This window comes from Schistocerca serialis, chromosome 2 (genome assembly GCF_023864345.2).
Source record: "Schistocerca serialis cubense isolate TAMUIC-IGC-003099 chromosome 2, iqSchSeri2.2, whole genome shotgun sequence".
Classification (NCBI taxonomy): domain Eukaryota; kingdom Metazoa; phylum Arthropoda; class Insecta; order Orthoptera; family Acrididae; genus Schistocerca; species Schistocerca serialis.
Window position 1 is genome coordinate 702,339,953 of NC_064639.1, and position 24,401 is coordinate 702,364,353.

At 40.2% G+C, this 24,401-nt stretch overlaps 1 protein-coding gene across 1 annotated transcript in view; it reads left to right on the plus strand.

Annotated features, from left to right (window-relative positions):
• Positions 1-24,401, plus strand: part of LOC126457848 (probable aconitate hydratase, mitochondrial) — a 122,697-nt gene that overhangs the window by 64,457 nt on the left and 33,839 nt on the right. Inside the window, exons 6-9 of the mRNA XM_050094488.1 lie at positions 9,674-9,824; positions 11,456-11,631; positions 16,558-16,687; positions 23,899-24,056. Of these exons, the coding sequence (XP_049950445.1) occupies positions 9,674-9,824; positions 11,456-11,631; positions 16,558-16,687; positions 23,899-24,056 (615 nt within the window). The remainder of the gene's footprint in view (positions 1-9,673; positions 9,825-11,455; positions 11,632-16,557; positions 16,688-23,898; positions 24,057-24,401) is intronic.

Sequence of the window (24,401 nt, forward strand, 5' to 3'; positions counted from 1 at the left end):
CGTTTCTGAAGAAGAGAAATTTGTTAACATCCAGTATTGATTTAAGTGTCAGGAAGTCATTTCTGAAAGTATTTGTATGGAGTGTAGCCATGTATGGAAGTGAAACATGGACGATAAATAGTTTGGACAAGAAGAGAATAGAAGCTTTCGAAATGTGGTGCTACAGAAGAATGCTGAAGATTAGATGGGTAGATCACATAACTAATGAGGAAGTATTGAATAGGATTGGGGAGAAGAGAAGTTTGTGGCACAACTTGACCAGAAGAAGGGATCGGTTGGTAGGACATGTTCTCAGGCATCAAGGGATCACCAATTTAGCATTGGAGGGCAGCGTGGAGGGTAAAAATCGTAGAGGGAGACCAAGAGATGAATACACTAAGCAGATTCAGAAGGATGTAGGTTGCAGTAGGTACTGGGAGATGAAAAAGCTTGCACAGGATAGAGTAGCATGGAGAGCTGCATCAAACCAGTCTCAGGACTGAAGACCACAACAACAACAACATGTCCCATCTACAACCATACTCTGCAAACCACTATGAAAGCCATGGCAGAGAGTACATTCCACTCTATTTATGTATGGACTGTGGGAAAAATTACGTCTTAAATGCCTATGTGGGTGATACGGGAGTGAGAGAAGGCTATACCATATTCCCAGATACCTCACTTAATACTGGTTCATAAAACTTTGTGAGTATTGTCAGTTTAAAATTACTTGGTAGTTGATGTTTGCCATTTGGGGCTACTGTAATGGCGAGCAATGTCAAACCGTCAATGCTTGACCCCACACGTTCTGTACACATTGAGAATACTTCTGGGGCCATCAATACTGCTCATCAGTATTTCTGGTATTAATGATACATCAATACATGCTCTCAGGTGGCCAATATAGTGATGAATTGACAATATTATTGAACGTGTTCCCTTTTCTTGTGTGTAACGTGAAGCAGTGCTTGCAGTGGCCATCGTGAGGTAAGACAGAAAACTAAGATGGTGTCTCAACAGCTGATTTTAAGGGACTGAACTGCTAACACAACCACAACCTCGTGATATGCAATGAATCCAAGAAAATGATGATCAACAACTTCTGGCAAAACTATTCATCACACTTTGTTTTATAAAGATAAACGCTAACCTCTATGAGCAAACTCAGGAGAAAAATAAGTGCCAAAAGTAAACTAATTTCTTGATTTCATTGGTTACCTGTATCTATCCTCACACTTGCTTCAGGAGCTGACTCATGACACATTATAGGATGCACAGGAATGCCATATAGAAACAGTGTATACTGTTTAAAAGTAAGGAAATGTTTGTGTACATACCATCACAGATTGCTAGCTGTAGACAGCGGCGCTGTCCAAAAGAGTGTGAATACCACTCGTGTCAGAATCACTGGACCTTACTGAAGTGTGTGAGCAGTTGGAAGTAATAAGTAGTTCCATTACGTTGTCTTTGAGAAGACAATCATTACTCCGTGCTTCATCAATCAGTCGCTTTGCCCATCACAACAGCTCTTCAGTCCAGTTTGGTGACGTTTTGCAGGCCTTAAATAGTCAGTTTCTCAACTTCACTAACAATATTTTTTTTTATTTTCGCGAGCAGTATATTCTTCCCCTTGCGCCCAAATAAGTTCTGTAGCGTTAAAGGGGCAATAAGATGATAGTCTTATGACTCTCTGTCCATATTTATAAACTACCTCATTCATAACATATTTTGGGAATTCTGGTGTGTGAAATGACATGAATTCTAATAATTGTACACTACTGGCCATTAAAATTGCTACACCAAGAAGAAATGCAGATGATAAACGGGTATTCATTGGACAAATATATTATAGTAGAACTGACATGTTATTACATTTTCACGCAATTTGGGTGCATAAATCCTGAGAAATCGGTACCCAGAACAACCACCTCTGCCCGTAATAATGACCTCAATATGCCTGGACAGTGAGTCAAACAGAGCTTGGATGGCGTGTGCAGGTACAGCTGCCCATGCAGCTTCAACACGATACCACAGTTCATCAAAAGTAGTGACTGGTGTATTGTGATGAGCCAGTTGCTCCGCCACCATTGACCAGACGTTTGCAATTGGTGAGAGATCTGGAGAACGTGCTGGCCAGGGCAGCAGTCGAACATTTTTTGTATTGAGAAAGGTCCGCACAGGACCTGCAACATGGGGTCGTGGCATTATCCTGCTAAAATGTAGGGTTTTGCAGCGATCGAATGAAGGGTAGAGCCACGGGTCGTAACACATCTGAAATGTAACATCCACTGTTCAAAGTGCCGTCAATGCGAACAAGAGGTGACCGAGACGGGTAACCAATGTCACCCCATACCATCACGCCGGGTGATACGCCATTATGGTGGTGACGAATACATGCTTCCAATGTGCATTCACCATGATGTCGCCAAACACGGATGCGACCAACATCAGGCTGTAAACAGAACCTCGATTCATCCGAAAAAATGACTTTTTGCTGTTTGTGCACCCAGGTTCATTGTTGAGTACACCTTCACAGGCGCTCCTGTCTGTGATGCAGCTTAAAGGGGAACCTCAGCCATGGTCTCCGAGCTGATAGCCCATGCTGCTGCAAACGTCGTTGAACTGCTTGTGCAGATGGTTGTTGTCTTGCAAACGTCCCCATCTGTTGATTCAGGGATCGAGACGTGGCTGCACGATCCGTTACAGCCATGCGGATAAGATGCCTGTCATCTCGACTGCTAGTGATAAAAGGCCATTGGGACCCAGCATGGCGTTCCGTATTACCCTCCTGAACACACGGATTCCATATTCTGCTAAAAGTCATTGGATCTCGACCAACGCAAGCAGCAATGTCGCGATACGATAAACCACAATCGCGACAGGCTACAATCTGACCTTTATCAAAGTCGGAAACGTGATGGTATGTATTTCTCCTCCTTACACGAGGCATCCTAACAATGTTTCACCAGGCAACGCCGGTCAACTGCTGTTTGTGTATGAGAAATCGGTTGGAAACTTTCCTCATGTCAGCACGTTGTTGCCACCGGTGCCAACCATGTGTGAATGCTCTGAAAAGCTAATCATTTGCATATCACAGCATCTTCTTCCTGTCGGTTAAATTTCGCGTTTGTAGCACGTCATCTTTGTGGTGTAGCAATTTTAATGGCCAGTAGTGTACTTATTTTAGTGAATCATGTGGAGTAACTCTGTGTTGTCATAACTCTTAAATAGTGTCTTCCTTCGGAACAGGGTTCAAGTCTTATCCTTTAAAACTGAATGGTATGGGGCACCAACATATTTTTGATCTAATTAAAAAATGTTTCACGATTGATTTCCTCGTGGTGCTCTGATATTTGCGGAATGCGCAAGCACTAAGTTCCAAGCACCGCTTAACTCTGCCGTGTTAGCCAACCGTTGCATTTGTGTGGCTGTGCGCGCTGTGGTACTAGTCACAGTGGGAGTCACCTGAGCATTTATTGGGGCAGTTTGGCAATTGCAAATGGTTCAGGTGCGATGTTGAGCGCTCCGATTGGAGGAAACCAGCTCCAGCCTGTGAAGTGTCAGCTATCAAGTAATTAAAACAGACTGTAGGCTTTTGCAGGATAGTCAGCATGACTTCAAACATCTGCTAGTTGAGATTTTTCAGCATTTCTGTGACTATCCTGTGGCCCAAAGTAACCTGTGATCATCCCTATTGCCCTTCTTTGCATATGTTCCATATTTCCTTTTCTATCTAAGAGACATATTCATATAGTAAGTTTCCATGGGGGTCATGAACAGAGACAAAACATAATTTAATTGAAATATTTACTAGAACAGATACAGGAAATGTTGAGCTATTTTTCAATATATTCACCTCTGGAATTCAGAAATTTGTCGTAATATGGGATTAACTTTAGTATCCCTGTGTCGTCTTTGCCACCTGGGATTGGAACCGCTGTGTGACGACATCTCTGCCTCTCCGTCAGTGTGAAAATGTTGACTCCCACTGCACAAAAGTTTTTTGAGGTTCCAAATCAGATGGAACTCGCTGGGAGCTAGCTTTGCACTGTAAGGTGGATTATCAAACACCTCCCAGCCAAACATTTGCAATAGCTCTCTTGTCTGTCGAGCTGTGCTGTGCTCAACATTATCATGCAGCAAGTCAACATCGGCACTGAACATTGCACGCTGTCTGTTCTGAATGGTCCATCATATCTGTATTGTTTTGCAGTAATTCTCTCATCTGGTCAGGAATATGATTAGAAGTCCCCATCTGTCTGTCCCAGAACACTGAACACAGCACTTCTCATGCTTCATCTTGCAGGGAAAGCGACTGTGATGCCAATGCATTGACTGCTGCTTGGTTTCTGGGGTAATGTGTGCAACACGTCTCAACGCCTGTGGTGAAATGATCCAGAAGTTCATCACTGTCATCGTGGTACCACTGCAGAAAAGTCAGAGATACCCCCACGCGCATTATTTTGTGTTCTGGAGCATTTAGCTATGACCCCCACATGGCATGTAATTTCCAGTACAACATGTACTCCTTGACAGTTTCATACAACACACAGCACATCTGTGGGTTCAGATTGTCAAGTCCCTTGATTGTGAAGTGACAGTTCTCCACAATGTGTCCCCACATAAGGTCGCCTGTAATGATTGATGGTGTATTGTTGTGTTGCTCATGACGTTATCCTCATAGACCAGGAACAGCTGACTATGAATTTAGAGTGGTGCTGTGTTCTGTGCATTCAAAAACTTTTAGTGACTGCACTTAACACATGTTGGGAGCTGGAATATGAGCCTCCAGAAGTTCCTTCAGTGCAGGTTCCATGCCATGTCAATACTATATTGTGTACATGCAGTTGCTTTGCATAACATACAGTTCACTGGCTGTGGGGTGAATGGGAACTTACTTTATGGGTGTGCTTCATATTTGCACACACTTCATTGTTGTTCTAGGATAGGTGCACAATTGTTTTGTAGGCATGTTCCTTTATAGATGTTACTGCATTTTCCCAGTAAAGTCTACCATGTGCTTTCCCTACTATTAAACTTGTCTGAAGATTCAATTTCATATACCTACAAATTGTTACACTCCAGTATTGGTATGGGACCAATGACCAAGTAGTTTGGTCTCCTTCCTCCCCCCTCCCTTTAAACCAACCGACCAATCCAGTATTGGTATGATTTTATGGATTTTGATTTTGACTCATAGGTGACTATGTTTTTACAACTTTACATTTCTGGCATTTAAAGCACTTACCTCTCAAAACTGGTCAGGATATGACTGAATATTTTTGCAGAGGGTTTTTTTCCCAAGTCCTCATTATAGGTAACTGCATCATCTAAAAAGTAAGAAATTGTTATTAACATTAACTGCCAGGTCATTAATGTAAACATGAATAATAATGATCCAACATGCGTTACTGGGGCGTGACTGCAGTTTCTCCTCCATCCAGGATACAAGGTGTGTCCACAAAATAAGGCCTCAGAGATGCTGAAGCTGTGAGGAACACTTTTACATGAGATCCGACAACACTGGAATGTAGCTTGGCTGGCGCCCCAACCTTCCCCCTTTCAATCTTTCACCAATCTGAGCCCACTGAGATGCTCAGTTTTGACGGGCAGCTGTTCGCAATGGGTTCCCCTTGGATTCTTTCACCATGTGTAAGTTACATCCAGTGATCCGGACACTACACCCATTGCCATTCATCATCTATTATATAAAGTCTATGGACAGTGTATGGACATAAAAAAATGTGAAAGTGGGTCAGAGAGTTCAAGAATCGACATTCAGCATAAAAACGTCCATGACCAACAGCCTTCTGGTTGCCCTTTGGTTTTGGCCAAAATAATTGCAAAAATGAAGACAGAAATGCTTGAAGATTGGCATGCAACAATCAATCTCCAGGCCCAATTTGGACATGACATTCTGACCTCTCCTCCCCCCTTTACAGCCCAGACTTCTTAGCACCTAGTGATTTTCATATGTTTCTGGAGCTGAGATCACTTGTGGATGGAATGCATTTCCAGTTTAATGAAGAGCTGACAAACAAGGTTGAGTCCTACTTACACAATGTGGCAGAAGAGTTCTGTGGCAAGGGTATACAAAAAATGCCACAGGACATGTAAATTTACATCTACATCTTTGTCGATACCCTGCAAGCTACCATACAGTGCATGGCTGAAGGCACCCTGTACCACTACTTGTTGTTTCCTTTGCTGTTCGACTAGCAAATAGTTAGGGAGAAACAACTGTCTATATGCCTCCGTACGATCCCTAATTTCTCATATTTTATCTTTGTGGTCCTTAAACACAATGTACGTTGGTGGCAGTAGAACAGTTTGGCAGTCAGCTTTTTTTATTTATTTATTTATTTATTGTTCCGTGGGACCACATTTAGGAGAAGTCTCCATGGTCATGGAACGAGTCAATACATGAAATTATAACACGATTGTAGAAACAGATAAAATGAAATATAAGAAACATATTCAGCGACAAGTCGTTAGTTTAAATAAAGAAAATCAAGAATGTAACACTGGAATTTGCTTAATTTTTTAGCTCTTCCAGGAGCTCCTCGACAGAATAGGAGGAGTGAGCCATGAGGAAACTTTTCAGTTTAGACTTAAAAGTGTTTGGGCTACTGCTAAGATTTTTGAGTTCTTGTGGTAGCTTATTGAAAATGGATGCAGCAGAATACTGCACTCCTTTCTGCACAAGAGTCAAGGAAGTGCATTCCACATGCAGATTTGATTTCTGCCTAGTATTAACTGAGTGAAAGCTGCTAACTCTTGGGAATAAGCTAATATTGCTAACAACAAACGACATTAAAGAAAATACATACTGTGAGGGCAATGTCAAAATTCCCAGACTATTGAATAGGGGTTGACAAGAGGTTTTCGAACTTACACCATACATAGCTCGAACAGCCCGTTTTTGAGCCAAAAATACCCTTTTTGAATCAGAAGAATTACCCCAAAAAATAATACCATACGACATAAGCGTATGAAAATATGCGAAGTATACTACTTTTCGTGTTGAAGTGTCACTTATTTCAGGTACTGTTCTAATGGTAAATAAAGCAGCATTTAGTTTCTGAACAAGATCCTGGACATGGGCTTTCCACAACAGCTTACTATCTATCCGAATGCCTAGGAACTTGAACTGTTCCGTCTCGCTTGTAATATGCCCATTCTGTCTGATCAAAATATTGGTTCTTGTTGAATTGTGAGTTAGAAACTGTAAAAACTGAGTCTTACTGTGATTTAGCATCAAATTATTTTCCACAAGCCACGAACTTATATCATGAACTACATTATTTGATAATGTTTCAATATTACACACAAGATCCTTCACTACCAAGGTGGTGTCATCAGCAAACAGAAATATTTTTGAATCACCTGTAATACTAGAAGGCATATCATTTACATAAATAAGAAACAGCAGTGGCCCCAGCACCGACCCTTGGGGAACGCCCCATTTAACAGTGCCCCATTGGGACTGAACATCATTACCACTCTCAATATTGCGGAGGATTACCTTCTGCTTTCTGTTCTTAAAGTAGGAGGCGAACCAATTGTAAGCTACTCCCCTTACTCCATAATGTTTCAACTTCTGCAGTAATATTTTGTGGTCAACACAGTCAAAAGCCTTCATTAAATCAAAGAAAACATCTAACGTTCGCAACCATTTATTTAATCCGTCCAAAACCTCACAGAGAAAAGAGACTATAGCATTTTCAGTTGTTAAGCCATTTCTAAAACCAAACTGTACATTTGACAGCAAATTATGTGAATTTAAATGCTGCAGTAACCTTGTATATACAACCCTCTCGATAACTTTAGCAAACACCGATGGCATAGAAATAGGTCTATAATTGTCAACATTATCCCTGTCTCCCTTTTTATAAAGTGGCTTCACTACCGAGTACTTTAATCGGTCAGGAAACCGACCACTCCTGAAGGAAAAGTTACAGATATGGCTAAGTACTGAGCTAACATACGTGGAACAATACTTCAGTATTCTGCTAGATACCCCGTCATATCCATGAGAGTTCTTGGTCTTTAGTGATTTAATTATTAACTCAATCTGCCTCTTGTCAGTATCATGGAGGAGCATTTCAGGTAACAGTCTCGGAACACTTTTTTCTAAGAGCGCTATATGATTCCCTGTTGGGACTAGGTTTCTATTTAGTTCACCTGCTATATTCAGAAAGTGATTATTAAGTACTGTACATATTTGCGACTTATCAGTAACACGGACATCCCCACTACGCACTGATTCTATATTCTCGACCTGTCTCTGCAGACCAGCCACTTCCTTTACGACTGACCATATGGTTTTAATTTTATCCTGGGACTTAGCTATTCTATCTGCATACCACATACTTTTTGCCTTCCTAATAACTTTTTTAAGCACCTTACAATACTGTTTGTAATGGGCTGCTGCATTTAGATTTTGACTGTTTCTAACGTTTTGATATAATTGCCACTTTGTTCTACAAGATATTCTTATCCCTTTAGTCAGCCACCCAGGCTGCCTGTTTGTGCTAGTACCCTGTTTTGAACGTTCTAACGTTTTTCTCAGTATTGTTTCTCAAAAAGAACATTGCCTCCCCTCCAAGATCTCCATAACAATTAGATGTTGTTCAAACCTATTGGTAAATGCTGCTCTCATCTGAATTGCTTCAGTTGCATTGGTGATAATGTTGAAAAATAGCTGCAAGTCCAACCTTTCCATCAACGTAACATTAATTGCCAATAAAGGTGTTTCCTATGTGAAAATATAATTGGAGACCTTATTTTATGGTCATGCCTCGTATTTTACTTTCTCCCCACCAAGAAATCCTCACTGAAGTCATAAATTTTGGTTGAAACAGATGTGATCATACTTTCATCTGGAAGTGTTTTGTATGGAGTCAGATCCTTTTTATAAGTAGAGAAATTCTGCATCTACCACATGGGCTTGGGTGATGGCTTTCAGGATGTCCTGTGAGAAATGTACGAATCAGGTTCTGCATTATAGATGATGTAAAAATCAGTACTCATTGGCATGGAAGAGAGAATTCTTGTAGAGATACAGCACTGTATTTTAAGACTCTACAACAGGGCAATGATACTGGATGATAGTTCAGTTGTTCACTTCTGCTACCCTTCTAGCAGATGAGTGTGACCTTTGCTTTCTTGTAATTAGGAGGCACATTTTTTTGTTATGGTGAAAAATGGGGTCATTCAGTTGCAAATTCTTTAAGGAGTGTAATTAGTGTTAGTAAATAAATGTTGTAATAGGCGGGCTAGAATACAGCATTTTCGTATTCAGCACAACATATGGATACGTTCTATGCAATAAGAAGTGGAACAATGAACATACTGTTCAGTAAACCATGACAAGTAAGCTCTGAAATTACTCAAAAGGACTGGTTGAGTAGTGAACAGAAAATATTTGGCATATTGCATTTAGAGCCTTACACTATGGAGAATAATAGCCTGCTGCTGCAGTTATTAAAGAAATTGATTTTGCTGTTTATGGTGAAAGATATGTGTAAACTTCTTATTTACTCTGCCTACAATTCCTTTGCTTATTAAAACTTTGTTACTTTTCTTACTGAAGTTTGCACTTCATGGCTTTTTGTATGGAAATGTTCAGTATTGAGTAATGTTATATGTTACCAGTATACTGTAGAGTTATACATTATCACATTTTTAGGTGATTGGAGTAAATCTCACAGGCAAGTTGAAGGGATGGACATCACCCAAAGATATCATTTTGAAAGTTGCTGGAATACTCACTGTGAAAGGCGGCACTGGTGCTATTGTGGAGTACCATGGTCCTGGAGTGGACTCAATTTCGTGCACTGGTGAGTAATGTGTGTATATTGCAGCAGGTAACACTCCTAAATGTATCTAAAAATTGGAGCGGAAAATATATCTAAAAATTGGAGTCTCACCTGCTACAATCAGTAATTAAGAACAATGCTGCTTCTCTACTAGTCGGATATTTTGCTCAAGAAAACATCAGGTTGAATGTAATATATTTAAATTTGAGGAAGAAAGTGTCAGTGACAATGAGGTGATTGCCAAAACTGACTGCTGAGCTAGGTAATACTGTGATGTTCAGTTCTTTGTGAGTAGTTGTGAAAGTTGAGCATTTGTAGACAGATGTCAATTAGGAAGATACACCAACTTGTGTACTGCACTGGTGCGTGATATTGAACTGATTTTGGCATGTACCATTGTGGAAAGTATGATGTGGTCAATAGGAGGATGGTGTGTAGTATCCAGTAATCACTCTGAACTGTCACTTCTTAACGATGTGAAGATTCACCATGAACGACATTTGCTTTGTATTCCACGTAAAACAGTATGTTCCCTCTGCCTGGTAGGATTATACAGATGCAATTCCCTGAACTGTTTATTATTATTGTTATTATTATTATTATTCTGCAGCTCTTGATCAGATGTCCTTTGCGTGGTGGAAAGTACAAATTGCTCAATGTTAATATGATGTTTTCATCCTTATCTCCATATTGAGACTTTGTATATACAACTTATGTATTTACTTGTCTTGTTCAAATAAATGCATTAAATTCAAAATAATAAAATTTTGATAGTAGTTGGAGCTGTAGTATAGCCCACTGTCTAGGCTAGGTATGAATCATCAGAGCTATGCCATGAACAAGCAAAGTTATTATCCAGAAATAAGGTTTCATTTCATGGGCATACACTTACATAAGTGTAATTGCTCATGTTACAAATTTAGATTTGTCACAACAGTCACAAGCATGTATTGTTATTGCCCATTGAGAATAAACTATTATTTTGCCATTTTAGCCACCCACCATAACTCATGACTGCTGTTAACATGGCCCTTTGTAATGGTTTTCCAGTTTTTGCAGTACTTAATGTTATTTCACACCATAAGAACTTTAATTATGTGGAAATAGTTGTGTAAATAAATATGGTGGCAAGCTGGAAACTGATAGCACTGAGAAACAGTTAAAGCTGAAGTAAGAGAGAGAATTTTTTGCATCTTCCATTAGAGAAGAGTTCAGTTTGTAAGTGGCCTTCTGGACACTGATCTCAACACTTCTGCATCTAACATCCTCTCTTTGATTGACCACATTGGTATTTTGTTTTGCCATGCCTTATGCTCACTGATTATTCATTTATACATTAAGTTTTGTTCCTTTGAAAACCATGGGCAAGAAAATTGTACTCCAGTAAATGTTATGGATGTAAACATTTATATCATATAGCACTGTCAACTTCAAAGTTGTGATATTGACTCAGTACGAATACATACTACAGTTACATTATTCATCTACACCTTCCTTCAAGTCATCCTTGTTTGCAAGTCATTGGACTGTAGGATGAATATTTGTGATGAAAAATATTTTCATTCCTCTATTGAAATCGGGGATGTTTGTTTTTCCCTCAACTCTTCAAGAACTTTGTTTATGTGCTAATTACAGGTATTACATTGTTACAGGTATGGCCACTATTTGTAACATGGGTGCTGAGATTGGTGCAACCACTTCAATTTTCCCATATAATCGGCGTATGAGAGACTATTTGGTAGCCACAAATAGAAAGGATATCGCTGAGGAGGCAGACAAATATGTTAAGTCACTTTTCTCTGCAGATCCTGGAGCACCTTATGATCAGGTATAATTACCCCCCCCCCCCTTTTCTCTTCTCCCTGTTTCCTCCTCTTCCTCCCTCCCTCGAGCCCCACACACACTTTATTGTAACAATGCTCTGTCATTGCTGTTGGCAGGGATCATTTAAGGTTTGTAGGTTAAATTAACAAAACTGAGTGATCATACTTTCCCCACTTCCAACAAAAAGTTGGTATATACAAATTAAATGAATCTAAGAAACTAGCAGAATCTCGCCACACTAAGCTTATGTACCTTTATCATGGTCAGATATTATCTTACTGTCCATGAAGTGAAGTGTATGAACAAAGGTCACTTCCAATGTGTAATCTATAGCATCAATTAAATCTATGCCAGTGACTTAAGTGATTTTGCGATGTTTAACTGTAATTAGACATCATACGTCTGGTGATTACTCCACTTGCACATTAGAGTAGATATACTTGTAACAGGGAAATACCTAAGACACACATAAATTGTATAATTACGGCAGAATAACCCATCAGACCAGCTTTAAAAAAGTGGTATCCCACTGCTTGTAAGGTATTTGAAGGTCTTGATTTACCTCTAATAGCTGCTGTCCAGTAAAAAATTTTAACAACCCGTTTTTCTTCATGGACCCTCATGAGGTTCATAAAACTTTTACATAATCATACTAGATGATATGAAATCAGTGACACCCAAATAATAAAATCCATGAATTTATTACTGTTGACAAGTAGGAAATTAAAATGAATTGCCAATAATAAAAATAAACAGTGCACTGATTCATGTCATATTTGCAGTCAGCACTAACATTAAGAACAGAGGCATTGTATGTACTCAAATTGGAAGTGAATATTGAAACACTTTCAGAAATTCGACTTGGTCTAAAGCTACTTGATCACTCATTTGAAATCTGACTCATCATTCATATTTATTCCAGCACTAAAGTTCCATTTTTAAGCTGCTGTGTAAATTTAATACACTGAAAGAAAGAGAGAGAGAGAGAGAGAGAGAGAGAGCACACACACACACACACACACACACACACACACACACACTCTTCAAATTTAGTATGATACTATGTTGTTTTGTGTGCTGATAGCTAGATTTTTGTTAAAGTCATAGGGGTCCACATCTGGTTAATATGGTGGCTGAGACAACATACCAGTTTTGTTTTTTGCCAAAAAATCATGAATAAGAACTGAGATCAGATTGGGAACATTATCATGACGCAATCTCCACGAGTTGTTTTACCACTATTGTGGTCAATTTCTTTGGATTGCTACATGAAAATGGTGCAAAACTTCCAGGTAGTGTTACTTATTGGCTGTACAACTAGAAGGCAGGAACTCACAATGCACTATCCGAAAGTAATCGAAGGAAACTGTGAGAACCACCTTCACATGTGATCAAACTTGCCAAATTTTTTTGGTGTTTGCTCTTCAGGCAGTTTGCACTGGAATGTTTGGGCCTTGGTTTAGACATTATATCTGTATTGCCCATGTTTTGTCACCTGTTGTAACCATCTTTAGAAGTTCTGGATCATTGTCAACTTTATTCAGCAATTCCTGCGTGATGTTTGACTTCTTTTTAGTCAAAATTAAAATTCTGGGACAAACTTTGCTGCTACACATTTCATGCCCAAAAAATAAAAAAAAAAATTGCTTGGCATGAGCCATAGGATATGCCGACATCATCAGCAACCTCCTGGATGGTGATTCACCAATTTTCCAGCACCATTTTCTTTACTTCTTCCATATTGTCATCAGTAATTGATTTGCTTGGCGGTTGTCATCTTAAATGTCTTGTCAACCCACAACTGTTACACCACTTGTAAACTTTTGTCTTGCCCATAGTAGACAAACCAAAAGCCACAGTCAGTATTTCATATGCTGTGCTGTACTTTATTCCATTTTCCAAGCAAAATTTAAGGCAAATTCTTTGACCCATCATTTTTGAAAGTAAAAATCCCCCGAGCACTCAAAAACATGTATAACCTATTAAACTGTCAACAATAAACTAAATATTCAAAACAACTGAAAATGCAAATCTACATTAAAAAGTGTGTGAATGAGAAAAAAATTGAAAATCGGGTGTGTAAAACCTGTGAAATTAAAAAGTTTCAATTGCTTTTTGATTACACCATGTACATTTTTAATTACAGGCTGATCTCATATTTCCAGACAGTTTGGTTCTGTGGCTTAAGTGAAGTTTGTTCGTATATAGCTGAGCATTTACTCGTTAACTGTTTGTCTACCTGTTAAGTAGGCTGAAATTGTCGTTTGTCCTGATAACAGCAGTAGTGCATCCTTGTGTGGACTCCATAAGATACTCAGTTTTTGGAAACCACATTGCTTCATTACAACTCAACCACTGTCCATATTTTGGAGCAATCCCAAAAGTGATCATCATTTACTTGTTGTCATAAATATGCTCAGCTAGATCAAATAATTGGGGCAAGTACACACATCTTTACACCTCAATTTCTCGAACCATTTTTGACCCAATTTGGAAGCAGTGCATGCCTAGCTGTAAATGCATTTGCATTTCAGCAGCTATCATTGGACGAATATACAGGGTGTTTATAAATGAATATTGGGGGTTTTAACACTTTATAATATTTATTACATTAAACTTACAGTTATAAATGATATGTCAAATGAAAGAGCAACTCAAACAGTTGTGTTTGGCACCAATGCACATGCGCAGCGCACAATGTTTCTGCCACAATCCGCTAAACGTTGGTTTAAACTTCACTGTACCCAAGTGTTGGATAGGCCGCAAGAGGCCCAATGACAGGGCTTGCTTTGCATGGCCTCCGCGTTCACCCAACCTAACGCCATGCGATTTTTTCCTTTGGGGCTTCATCAAGGATCACGTGTACATGCCTCCGCTACCAGCAGACCTCCCTGAATTAAGAAACCGGATTGAAGCAGCTGTTGCTACAATCACTGATGACACACTTGTCAATGTTTGGGAGAACTCTGCTATAGACTTGATGTGTGCTCACATTGAACACTTATAAGGTTCTTGGTAAAACTGTTAGAGTTGCTCTTTCATTTGACATATCATTTATAACTGTAAGTTTAATATAATAAATATTATAAAGTGTTAAAACCCTGATATTCATTTATAACCACCCTGTATATACGTGTGTGGTGCAACAGTAGGTTCCTCTTTAGAGCATAGCTGCAAGAGGATGACAGAGCTCTCAGGGGGTCACATTCATTCTAGTTGAAACATCACCCACATAGGAGCACCCCTACTAAGTGTTGTCCTGTTGGCAAGCAAAATGCATCAACAACTCATTCTTGGACATTTTCTTTCGTGTCATTGGTATGTTTTAATGTCTACTTTGATTCATCAGTCCAGGTGACCTGTTTCCAGGCTGTGTCTGATGGAAGTGTGCATACACCTTTGCTGATCTTTGTTCTGTGAAGTACAATTAACAGGATTAAAGGTTGGACACAGGCCTCTGTATGCCAAGAAATTAGGTAATTGCAGTTCGTATAACTGCCATCCTGTTTATGTTGTTGTTGTTGAATATAAATTCGAGAATCATTTAGTGTAATGTGGACAGTGTGTGTGTGTGTGTGTGTGTGTGTGTGTGTGTGTGTGTGGGGGGGGTGGGGGGGGGGGGGGGGTGCAGTCTGCATTGGACAACGGTGATCTGTGTGAGAAGCATGTTGGTTACAGCAGGGGACTCTGAAAGCATTGCTTCATCCTCAGTCGAGTTAGGTAACACACTGGCATGTGAAGAGCTCACTGCCCCTCTCTTTCTGTCTACCCCTTCCAACCTCAAACTGTCCATCAACTGTATTCTATCAACAGCCTCCATGGCCGAGAAGGTGACTTTACACCCATACTTGTGCCCTACACGCACCACGTGTCATGGTCAGGACAGCTGGCTCCTCCAGGCGGGACAACTGTCCGTACACTCCCCTCCCCCTCTTGCCATCTGCTTCTTCCCCTGTCTGGCAGTATCTGTCTGTGCTCCACCCTCCCCCCTCTCTGTCTGTCTGTGCTCCACCCCTCTCTCTGTTGGACCACTCTGTCTGACACTCTCTCTGTCCGGCCGATTTGTCCCCCCCCCCCCCCCCCCCCCCCCTCTCTCTCTCTCTCTCTCTCTCTCTCTCTCTCTCTCTCTCTCTCTCTCTCTCTCTCTCTCTCTGGCTGCCCCCCCCCCCCCCCCCCCCAGCTCTCTGGCTGGTGCTCCATCGCATCCCCCCTCTCTGGCCAGATACTCCGCACCTTGCCGCTCCCCCTTCCCCCCAAAGGGATTTGTAGTTTTGGCAGATAAACCTGAAGATGAGTCTGCTGATGTGAAAAACGTTAGTTGTGACTAAAGCACCTTCATACAGCTATCCGGGTTTTGGAAACACCTTATCATTCTTGACTCTCTTAATTGTTATAAGTTTTATTTGTTATAATGTTTATAATAGTTTGAATGGTTATTGAGTGTTTTTTATGTTACAAACAGTGTCTCTTAGGTTTGGTTGTTCTTCCCAGAAGGTTGTTTGTACTTTGCTTATGTTTAAGAAACTGCCAATTTTATCAAATTGCAAGACTGAAACTTCGAACCTGCGACCCATTTCTTGTATCATTACATAGCTAGAAAATACTAATTAAATGTTTATTCTTTGCGATAACTATATTTCCCACATGAACGTAATACTTTTGAATCTTTGTACATTTCTTTCCACTATGAAACACACTTATTTGGTTCTCCTTCACAATTTCAAGACAAATCGGTAAATTCATTCATGTCTGTGTTAGTTTATTACTTCTTGTTATGTACTTTGTTCTCTTTCAGCCCATGTTATGATCAGAAAATGTACCATTATTATTCTATTACATGTTGTTCAAGTAGTGTTTGCCATTTATTTATGTGTATATAAATTGCCATCTAATACATAATTTACTTCAGATTTTTTTCCTCATTTTGCAGACAATAGAGCTGAACTTGGACACACTAGAACCACACATCAATGGACCCTTCACCCCAGATTTATGTCATCCTATTTCAAAAGTTGGTCAAACAGCTAAGGAGAAAGGATGGCCTTTGGACATTAGAGTGGGTAAGTACTTTTACTATGGAAATGTTGAGAGTTGAAACTAAACAGCATAAACACTAACCTTCCGTGTTACACACCTTAAGCAAAAGTGAATGGTGAAACAGAACAAATATAGTATCATTATTAAATACGAGGGCAGTTCAATAAGTAATGCAACACATTTTTTTTTCTCGGCCAATTTTGGTTGAAAAAACCGGAAATTTCTTGTGGAATATTTTCAAACATTCCCGCTTCGTCTCGTGTAGTTTCATTGACTTCCGACAGGTGGCAGCGCTGTACGGAGCTGTTAAAATGGCATCTGTAACGGATGTGCGTTGCAAACAACGGGCAGTGATCGAGTTTCTTTTGGCGGAAAACCAGGGCATCTCAGATATTCATAGGCGCTTGCAGAATGTCTACGGTGATCTGGCAGTGGACAAAAGCACGGTGAGTCGTTGGGCAAAGCGTGTGTCATCATCGCCGCAAGGTCAAGCAAGACTGTCTGATCTCCTGCGTGTGGGCCGGCCGTGCACAGCTGTGACTCCTGCAATGGCAGAGCGTTCGAACACACTCGTTAGAGATGATCGACGGATCACCATCAAACAACTCGGTGCTCAACTTGACATCTCTGTTGGTAGTGCTGTCACAATTGTTCACCAGTTGGGATATTCAAAGGTTTGTTCCCGCTGGGTCCCTCGTTGTCTAACCGAACACCATAAAGAGCAAAGGAGAACCATCTGTGCGGAATTGCTTGCTCGTCATTGGCTGAGGGTGACAATTTCTTGTCAAAGATTGTTACAGGCGATGAAACATGGGTTCATCACTTCGAACCCGAAACAAAACGGCAATCAATGGAGTGGCGCCACACCCACTCCCCTACCAAGAAAAAGATTAAAGCCAGACCCTCAGCCGGTAAAGTCATGGTTACAGTCTTCTGGGACGCTGAAGGGGTTATTCTGTTAGATGTCCTTCCCCATGGTCAAACGATCAACTCTGAAGTGTATTGTGCTACTCTTCAGAAATTGAAGAAACGACTTCAGCGTGTTCGTAGGCACGAAAATCTGAACGAACTTCTCCTTCTTCATGACAACACAAGACCTCACACAAGTCTTCGCACCTGAGAGGAGCTCACAAAACTTCAGTGGACTGTTCTTCCTCATGCACCCTACAGCCCCTATCTCGCACCATCGGATTTCCACATGTTTGGCCCAATGAAGGACGCAATCCGTGGGAGGCACTACGCGGATGATGAAGAAGTTATTGATGCAGTACGACGTTGGCTCAGACATCGACCAGTGGAATGGTACCGTGCAGGCATACAGGCCCTCATTTCAGGGTGGCTCAAGGCCGTAGCATTGAATGGAGATAACGTTGAAAAATAGTATTGTGTAGCTAAAAGATTGGGGAATAACCTGGTGTATTTCAATGCTGAATAAAACAACCCCTGTTTCAGAAAAAAAAAATGTGTTGCATTACTTATTGAACTGCCCTCGTACAATAATTGTACAAAGTGTAATCATGTTAGTCACCAGACTGTTTACCATATTGTATCTGAATTAGGTAACTAACATCATGAAGATATCAATAGGGCCTCAAACTTAATCCTAGAACATGTGAAGGGCTCTGAGCAAGATGGGCTATCCCACACTTTTGTCTCTCTGGGAAAAATGCATTTTTTTATTTTTATTTTTTTTTTCAAAAAATTCTGTAAATCAGATTTTTGTATTTCACTTTAAGTATCTAATGTTGGTTTATGTCAGTTATTCCATATTTTCAGTTGGTATAATGGCATGTTTATAGTAAAAACCTTACGTAAATTGCAATTAAATGAAGGCATGCACAAATAATGGTGGCTTAGCACTTTCTTACATTAGAACTTGGCATAAAACATCAGTAAAGAATGATATTTATTAATTCTTACGTGTTAGATAGCAAGTAACTGCTGATAAATAGTAAGTGTGTTTTAACATGATGTTGTTGTTGTGGTCTTCAGTCCTGAGACTGGTTTGATGCAGCTCTCCATGCTACTCTATCCTGTGCAAGCTTCTTCATCTCCCAGTACTTACTGCAACCTACATCCATCTGAATCTGCTTAGTGTATTGATCTCTTGGTCTCCATCTATGATTTTTACCCTCCACGCTGCCCTCCAATGCTAAATTTGTGATCCCTTGATGCCTCAAAACATGCCCTACCAACCGATCCCTTCTTCTAGTCAAGTTGTGCCACAAACTTCTCTTCTCCCCAATCCTATTCAATACCTCCTCATTAGTTACGTGATCTACCCACCTTATCTTCAGCATTCTTCTGTAGCACCACATTTCGAAAGCTTCTATTCTCTTCTTGTCCAAACTGGTTATCGTCCATCTTTCACTTCCATACATGGCTACACTCCATACAAATACTTTCAGAAACGACTTCCTGACACTTAAATCTATACTCGATGTTAACAAATTTCTCTTCTTCAGAAACGTTTTCCTTGCCATTGCCAGTCTACATTTTATATCCTCTATACTTCGACCATCATCAGTTATTTTACTCCCTAAATAGCAAAACTCCTTTACTAATTTAAGTGTCTCATTTCCTAATCTAATCCCCTCAGCATCACCCGATTTAATTTGACTACATTCCATTATCCTCGTTTTGCTTTTGTTGATGTTCATCTTATATCCTCCTTTCAAGACACTGTCCATTCCGTTCAACTGCTCTTCCAAGTCCTTTGCTGTCTCTGACAGAATTACAATGTCATCGGCAAACCTCAAAGTTTTTACTTCTTCTCCATGAATTTTAATACCTACTCCGAATTTTTCTTTTGTTTCCTTTACTGCTTGCTCAATATACAGATTGAATAACATCGGGGAGAGGCTACAACCCTGTCTCACTCCTTTCCCAACCACTGCTTCCCTTTCATGTCCCTCGACTCCTATAACTGCCATCTGGTTTCTGTACAAATTGTAAATAGCCTTTCGCTCCCTGTATTTTACCCCTGCCACCTTCAGAATTTGAAAGAGAGTATTCCAGTTAACGTTGTCAAAAGCTTTCTCTAAGTCTACAAATGCTAGAAACGTAGGTTTGCCTTTTCTTACTCTTTCTTTTAAGATAAGTCGTACGGTTAGTATTGCCTCACGTGTTCCAACATTTCTACGGAATCCAAACTGATCCTCCCCGAGGTCCGCTTCTACCAGTTTTTCCATTCGTCTGCGTTAGTATTTTGCAGCTGTGACTTATTAAACTGATAGTTCTGTAATTTTCACATCTGTCAACACCTGCTTTCTTTGGGATTGGAATTATTATATTCTTCTTGAAGTCTGTGGGTATTTCGCCTGTGTCATACATATTGCTCACCAGATGGTAGAGTTTTGTTATGACTGGCTCTCCCAAGGCCATCAGTAGTTCTAATGGAATGTTGTCTACTCCCGGGTCCTTGTTTCAACTCAGGTCTTTCAGTGCTCTGTCAAACTCTTCACGCAGTATCTTATCTCCCATTTCATCTTCATCTACATCCTCTTCCATTTCCATAATATTGTCCTCAAGCAAATCACCCTTGTATAAACCCTCTATATACTCCTTCCACCTTTCTGCCTGCCTTTCTTTGCTTAGAACTGGGTTGCCATCTGAGCTCTTGATATTCATACAAGTGGTTCTCTTCTCTCCAAAGGCCTCATTAATTTTCCTGTAGGCAGTATCTATCTTACCCCTAGTGAGACAAACCTCTACATCCTTGCATTTGTACTCTAGCCATCCCTGCTTAGCCTTTTTGCACTTCCTGTCAATCTCATTTTTGAGACGTTTGTATTCCTTTTTGCCTGCTTCATTTACTGCATTTTTATATTTTCTCCTTTCATCAATTAAATTCAATATTTCTTCTGTTACCCAAGGATTTCTACTAGCCCTCGTCTTTTTACTTACTTGATCCTCTGCTGCCTTCGCTACTTCATCCCTCAAAGCTACCCATTCTTCTTCTACTGTATTTCTTTCCCTCATTCCTGTCAATTGTTCCCTTATGCTCTCCCTGAAACTCTCTACAACCTATGGTTCTTTCAGTTTATCCAAGTCCCATCTCCTTAAATTGCCGCCTTTTTGCAGTTTCTTCAGTTTCAATCTGCAGTTCATAACCAATAGATTGTGGTCAGAATCCACATCTGCCCCTGGAAATGTCTTACAATTTAAAACCTGGTTCCTAAATCTCTGTCTTACCATTATGTAATCTATCTTACCTTTTAGTATCTCCAGGATTCTTCCATGTATACAACCTTCTTTCATGATTCTTGAACCAAGTGTTAGCTATGATTAAGTTATGCTCTGCGCAAAATTCTACCACACGGCTTCCTCTTTCATTTCTTAGCCCCAATCCATATTCACCAACTATGTTTCCTTCTCTCCCTTTTCCTACTGACGAATTCCAGTCACCCATGACTATTAAATTTTCGTCTCCCTTCACTACCTGAATAATTTCTTTTATCTCATCATACATTTCATCAATTTCTTCATCATCTGCAGAGCTAGTTGGCATATAAACTTGTACTACTGTAGTAGGCATGGGCTTTGTGTCTATCTTGGCCACAATAATGTGTTCACTATGCTGTTTGTAGTAGCTAACCCGCACTCCTATTTTTTTATTCATTATTAAACCTACTCCTGCATTACCCTTATTTGATTTTGTATTTATAACCCTGTAATCACCTGACCAAAAGTCTTGTTCCTCCTGCCACCGAACTTCACTAATTCCCACTATATCTAACTTTAACCTATCCATTTCCCTTTTTAAATTTTCTAACCTACCTGCCCGATTAAGGGATCTGACATTCCACGCTCCGATCCGTAGAATGCCAGTTTTCTTTCTCCTGATAACGATGTCCTCTTGAGTAGTCCCCGCCCGGAGATCCGAATGGGGGACTATTTTACCTCCGGAATATTTTACCCAAGAGGACGCCATCATCATTTAATCATACAGTAAAGCTGTATGTCCTCGGGAAAAATTACGGCTGTAGTTTCCCCTTGCTTTCATGATATATGAAACAAATGTATGTCATAAGCACAGATTAAGTCAACATTAAGAGTGCAGTCATAGTCACCACCACTTTCTATGTCTTCCATTCTTTTTGCACATAGTACTATTATAAAATGAATGGTGCACTGGTTGGATGAACTGAAGTAAATTTTGCAAATCCTTGAACTTCTTTGAGTCAGATGGAATTGGTTCCCTGTACTTCTGAGCTGAACATCTGCTAGCCATCCTCACTTCGCAATTGTGAGTGGAGCTGCTTCGCCATACACAGAAAATTTTACATATGTTGTTCCCGGTGCTTCACTTAGGAATATGAAACTGTAAACTTTGGCAAATTTAACATTTGCTGATGAACCACTCTTGTTATGATTTAAGAGGGTAATCCCAAAAGTAAGGTCTCCTATTTTTTTATAAGTACAGAACTCTGTTTGGTGGCAGTTGGTCACACTGTTATGAAGAGTGCTTCACGAGCTGTGTGTAAACATGCGCACGCCGCGCTGAGGCGCTCAGTCTTGGCTTGGCAGCCGTTTAGAATGGAGCTCGCATTGGATGTTAGTGCCAAGTGTTAACTGCGTGCAGTTATTCAGTTTTTGAATGCAAAGGTCACTGCGCCGATTGAAATCCACCGCCTGTTGATGGAAGTGTATGATGAGTCTCGCATGGATGTCAAAAATGTTCGTAAGTGTCGTAGAGAGTTTGCAGTTGGTCAGACCGAAATTCACGATGAACAAAGGAGTAGGAGACCATCAATTTCTGAGGAGACAGTGTTGAAGGTTGAGCAAAGCAAGCGTGAAGAACGGCGGATCACCCTGGATGATCTCTGCACGTTGGTTTCTGAGGTTTACTGAAGCACCGCTCACAGAATTTTAACAGAAACATTGAACACCGGAAGGTGTGCGCAAGGTGGGTGCCATGCATGCTGACTGAGGAGCACATGCGGCAACGAGTTGATGCTTCCCGCGCATTTCTTCACTGCCTTGCAGCCAAACAGGACAACTTTATGGACTCAATTGTCACAGGTGACGAAACCTGGGCATACCACTTTACACCTGAGACCAAGCAACAGTCACGCCAGTGACGGCATCCTCCTTCGCCAAAGCCACGGAAATTCCAACAAACACAATCTGCCGGTAAAGATATGACAACAGTTTTTTGAAATCAGAAAGGGGTATTGTTAGTTGACTTTATGCCCACTGGGACTACAATTAACACTGACAGGTACTGTGAGACTCTGAAAAAACTCAAACGGGCAATTCAGAACTGGAGAAGAGGAATGTTGAGCAAGGACTTACACATTCTCCATGACAACGCTCACCCACGCATCGCTCAGCAAACCATTGCTCTCCTGCAACAGTTTCAGTGGAACATAATGGCCCACTCACCCTATTAGTCCTGACTTTACGCCCAGTGACTATCACCTGTTCCCTTGGTTAAAAGAACATTTGGCCGGAAAGCGATTCAGCTCTGACAATGAGGTGAAAGAAGAGGTTCATAACTTTCTGAACAGCATGGCAGCTAGATGGTATGACATGGGCATACAAAAACTGCCACAGCATCTACAAAAATACATCGACAGAAATTGTGATTGTGATGAAAAATAGCTAAATGTTCAAGCTGTAAACTGATGTGAACCATTGTAGAAATAAACAGGTCTATGTACTTTGAAAAAAATAGGAGACCTTACTTTTGGGACTACCCTCGTATGATAAAATAGTGAGGGTGAAAGCAGAGTGGTTATAAGTCTGCTCAGTTACACAAAACCATACTATTACGAAATAAAAGCAAAAATGAAAATATTTACTTTTTGCTCTGTGGACTAAGTGAAAAAGTAACATGAATGTGCCTGTCGTATTACTATGAATGTCTGTATCCACAGCTGAAGTGGGATGTGCGCAAAGAGGAGTAGTGCACTACACTATAAAGAGTAATTTACTGACTACACAAATTAAAATTTTAGGTCAGTAAGGAACAGCTTCTGTCTTCATACTATGCCTCTATTTATGTTGGGTGTTCGGAAGTTTTCTTTAGAACCATTTAGTATGTAGTCTTTAAGAATTAACAACTTGTTATACCTTTCAGAAGTATTATGAAGTATCAGAAATGAAGTAAATGATCTAAAAGTAATAAAAAAGTTGTCATTATAGAACTTCACATGGAAAATTTTGTACCCTGGACTACATTCACTCGTGTGCCATTTTGATGTTGATACTTCACTCTTCTTCTTTCTAGGTCTCATTGGGAGTTGCACAAATTCTAGCTATGAGGACATGGGCCGATGTGCAAGTATTGTCAAGCAAGCCCTAAAACATGGACTCAAGTCAAAGATTCCATTCAATGTAACACCTGGATCTGAACAAGTGCGGGCAACAATTGAGAGGGATGGAATTGTGAGTAGGGCTCAATGTTATATTATAAAGGCTTGTCTTGTGACAATGTTGTAATTAAATATTTCATAAGCAGATTAATAGCCATAAATACACAAGCATCATAAAAGCAAAACAAAGATATCAGCTGGACACGTCTTCGTAATTTGCATTCCATCATATGATTTAGCCTATTTTCATAATTACGGTGTAGGGTCCAGTTAATGAACTAAAACCGAATCCCGCGGAAGATGAGACATTAAAGCTATATTTTGAAGCAGTTGCTTGAACGTCAGAATTACTGCTATTGACCATGATAAACACATGCTAGTAAGTACACTGAATGAAGTGATGGCTGATTCTTCATTT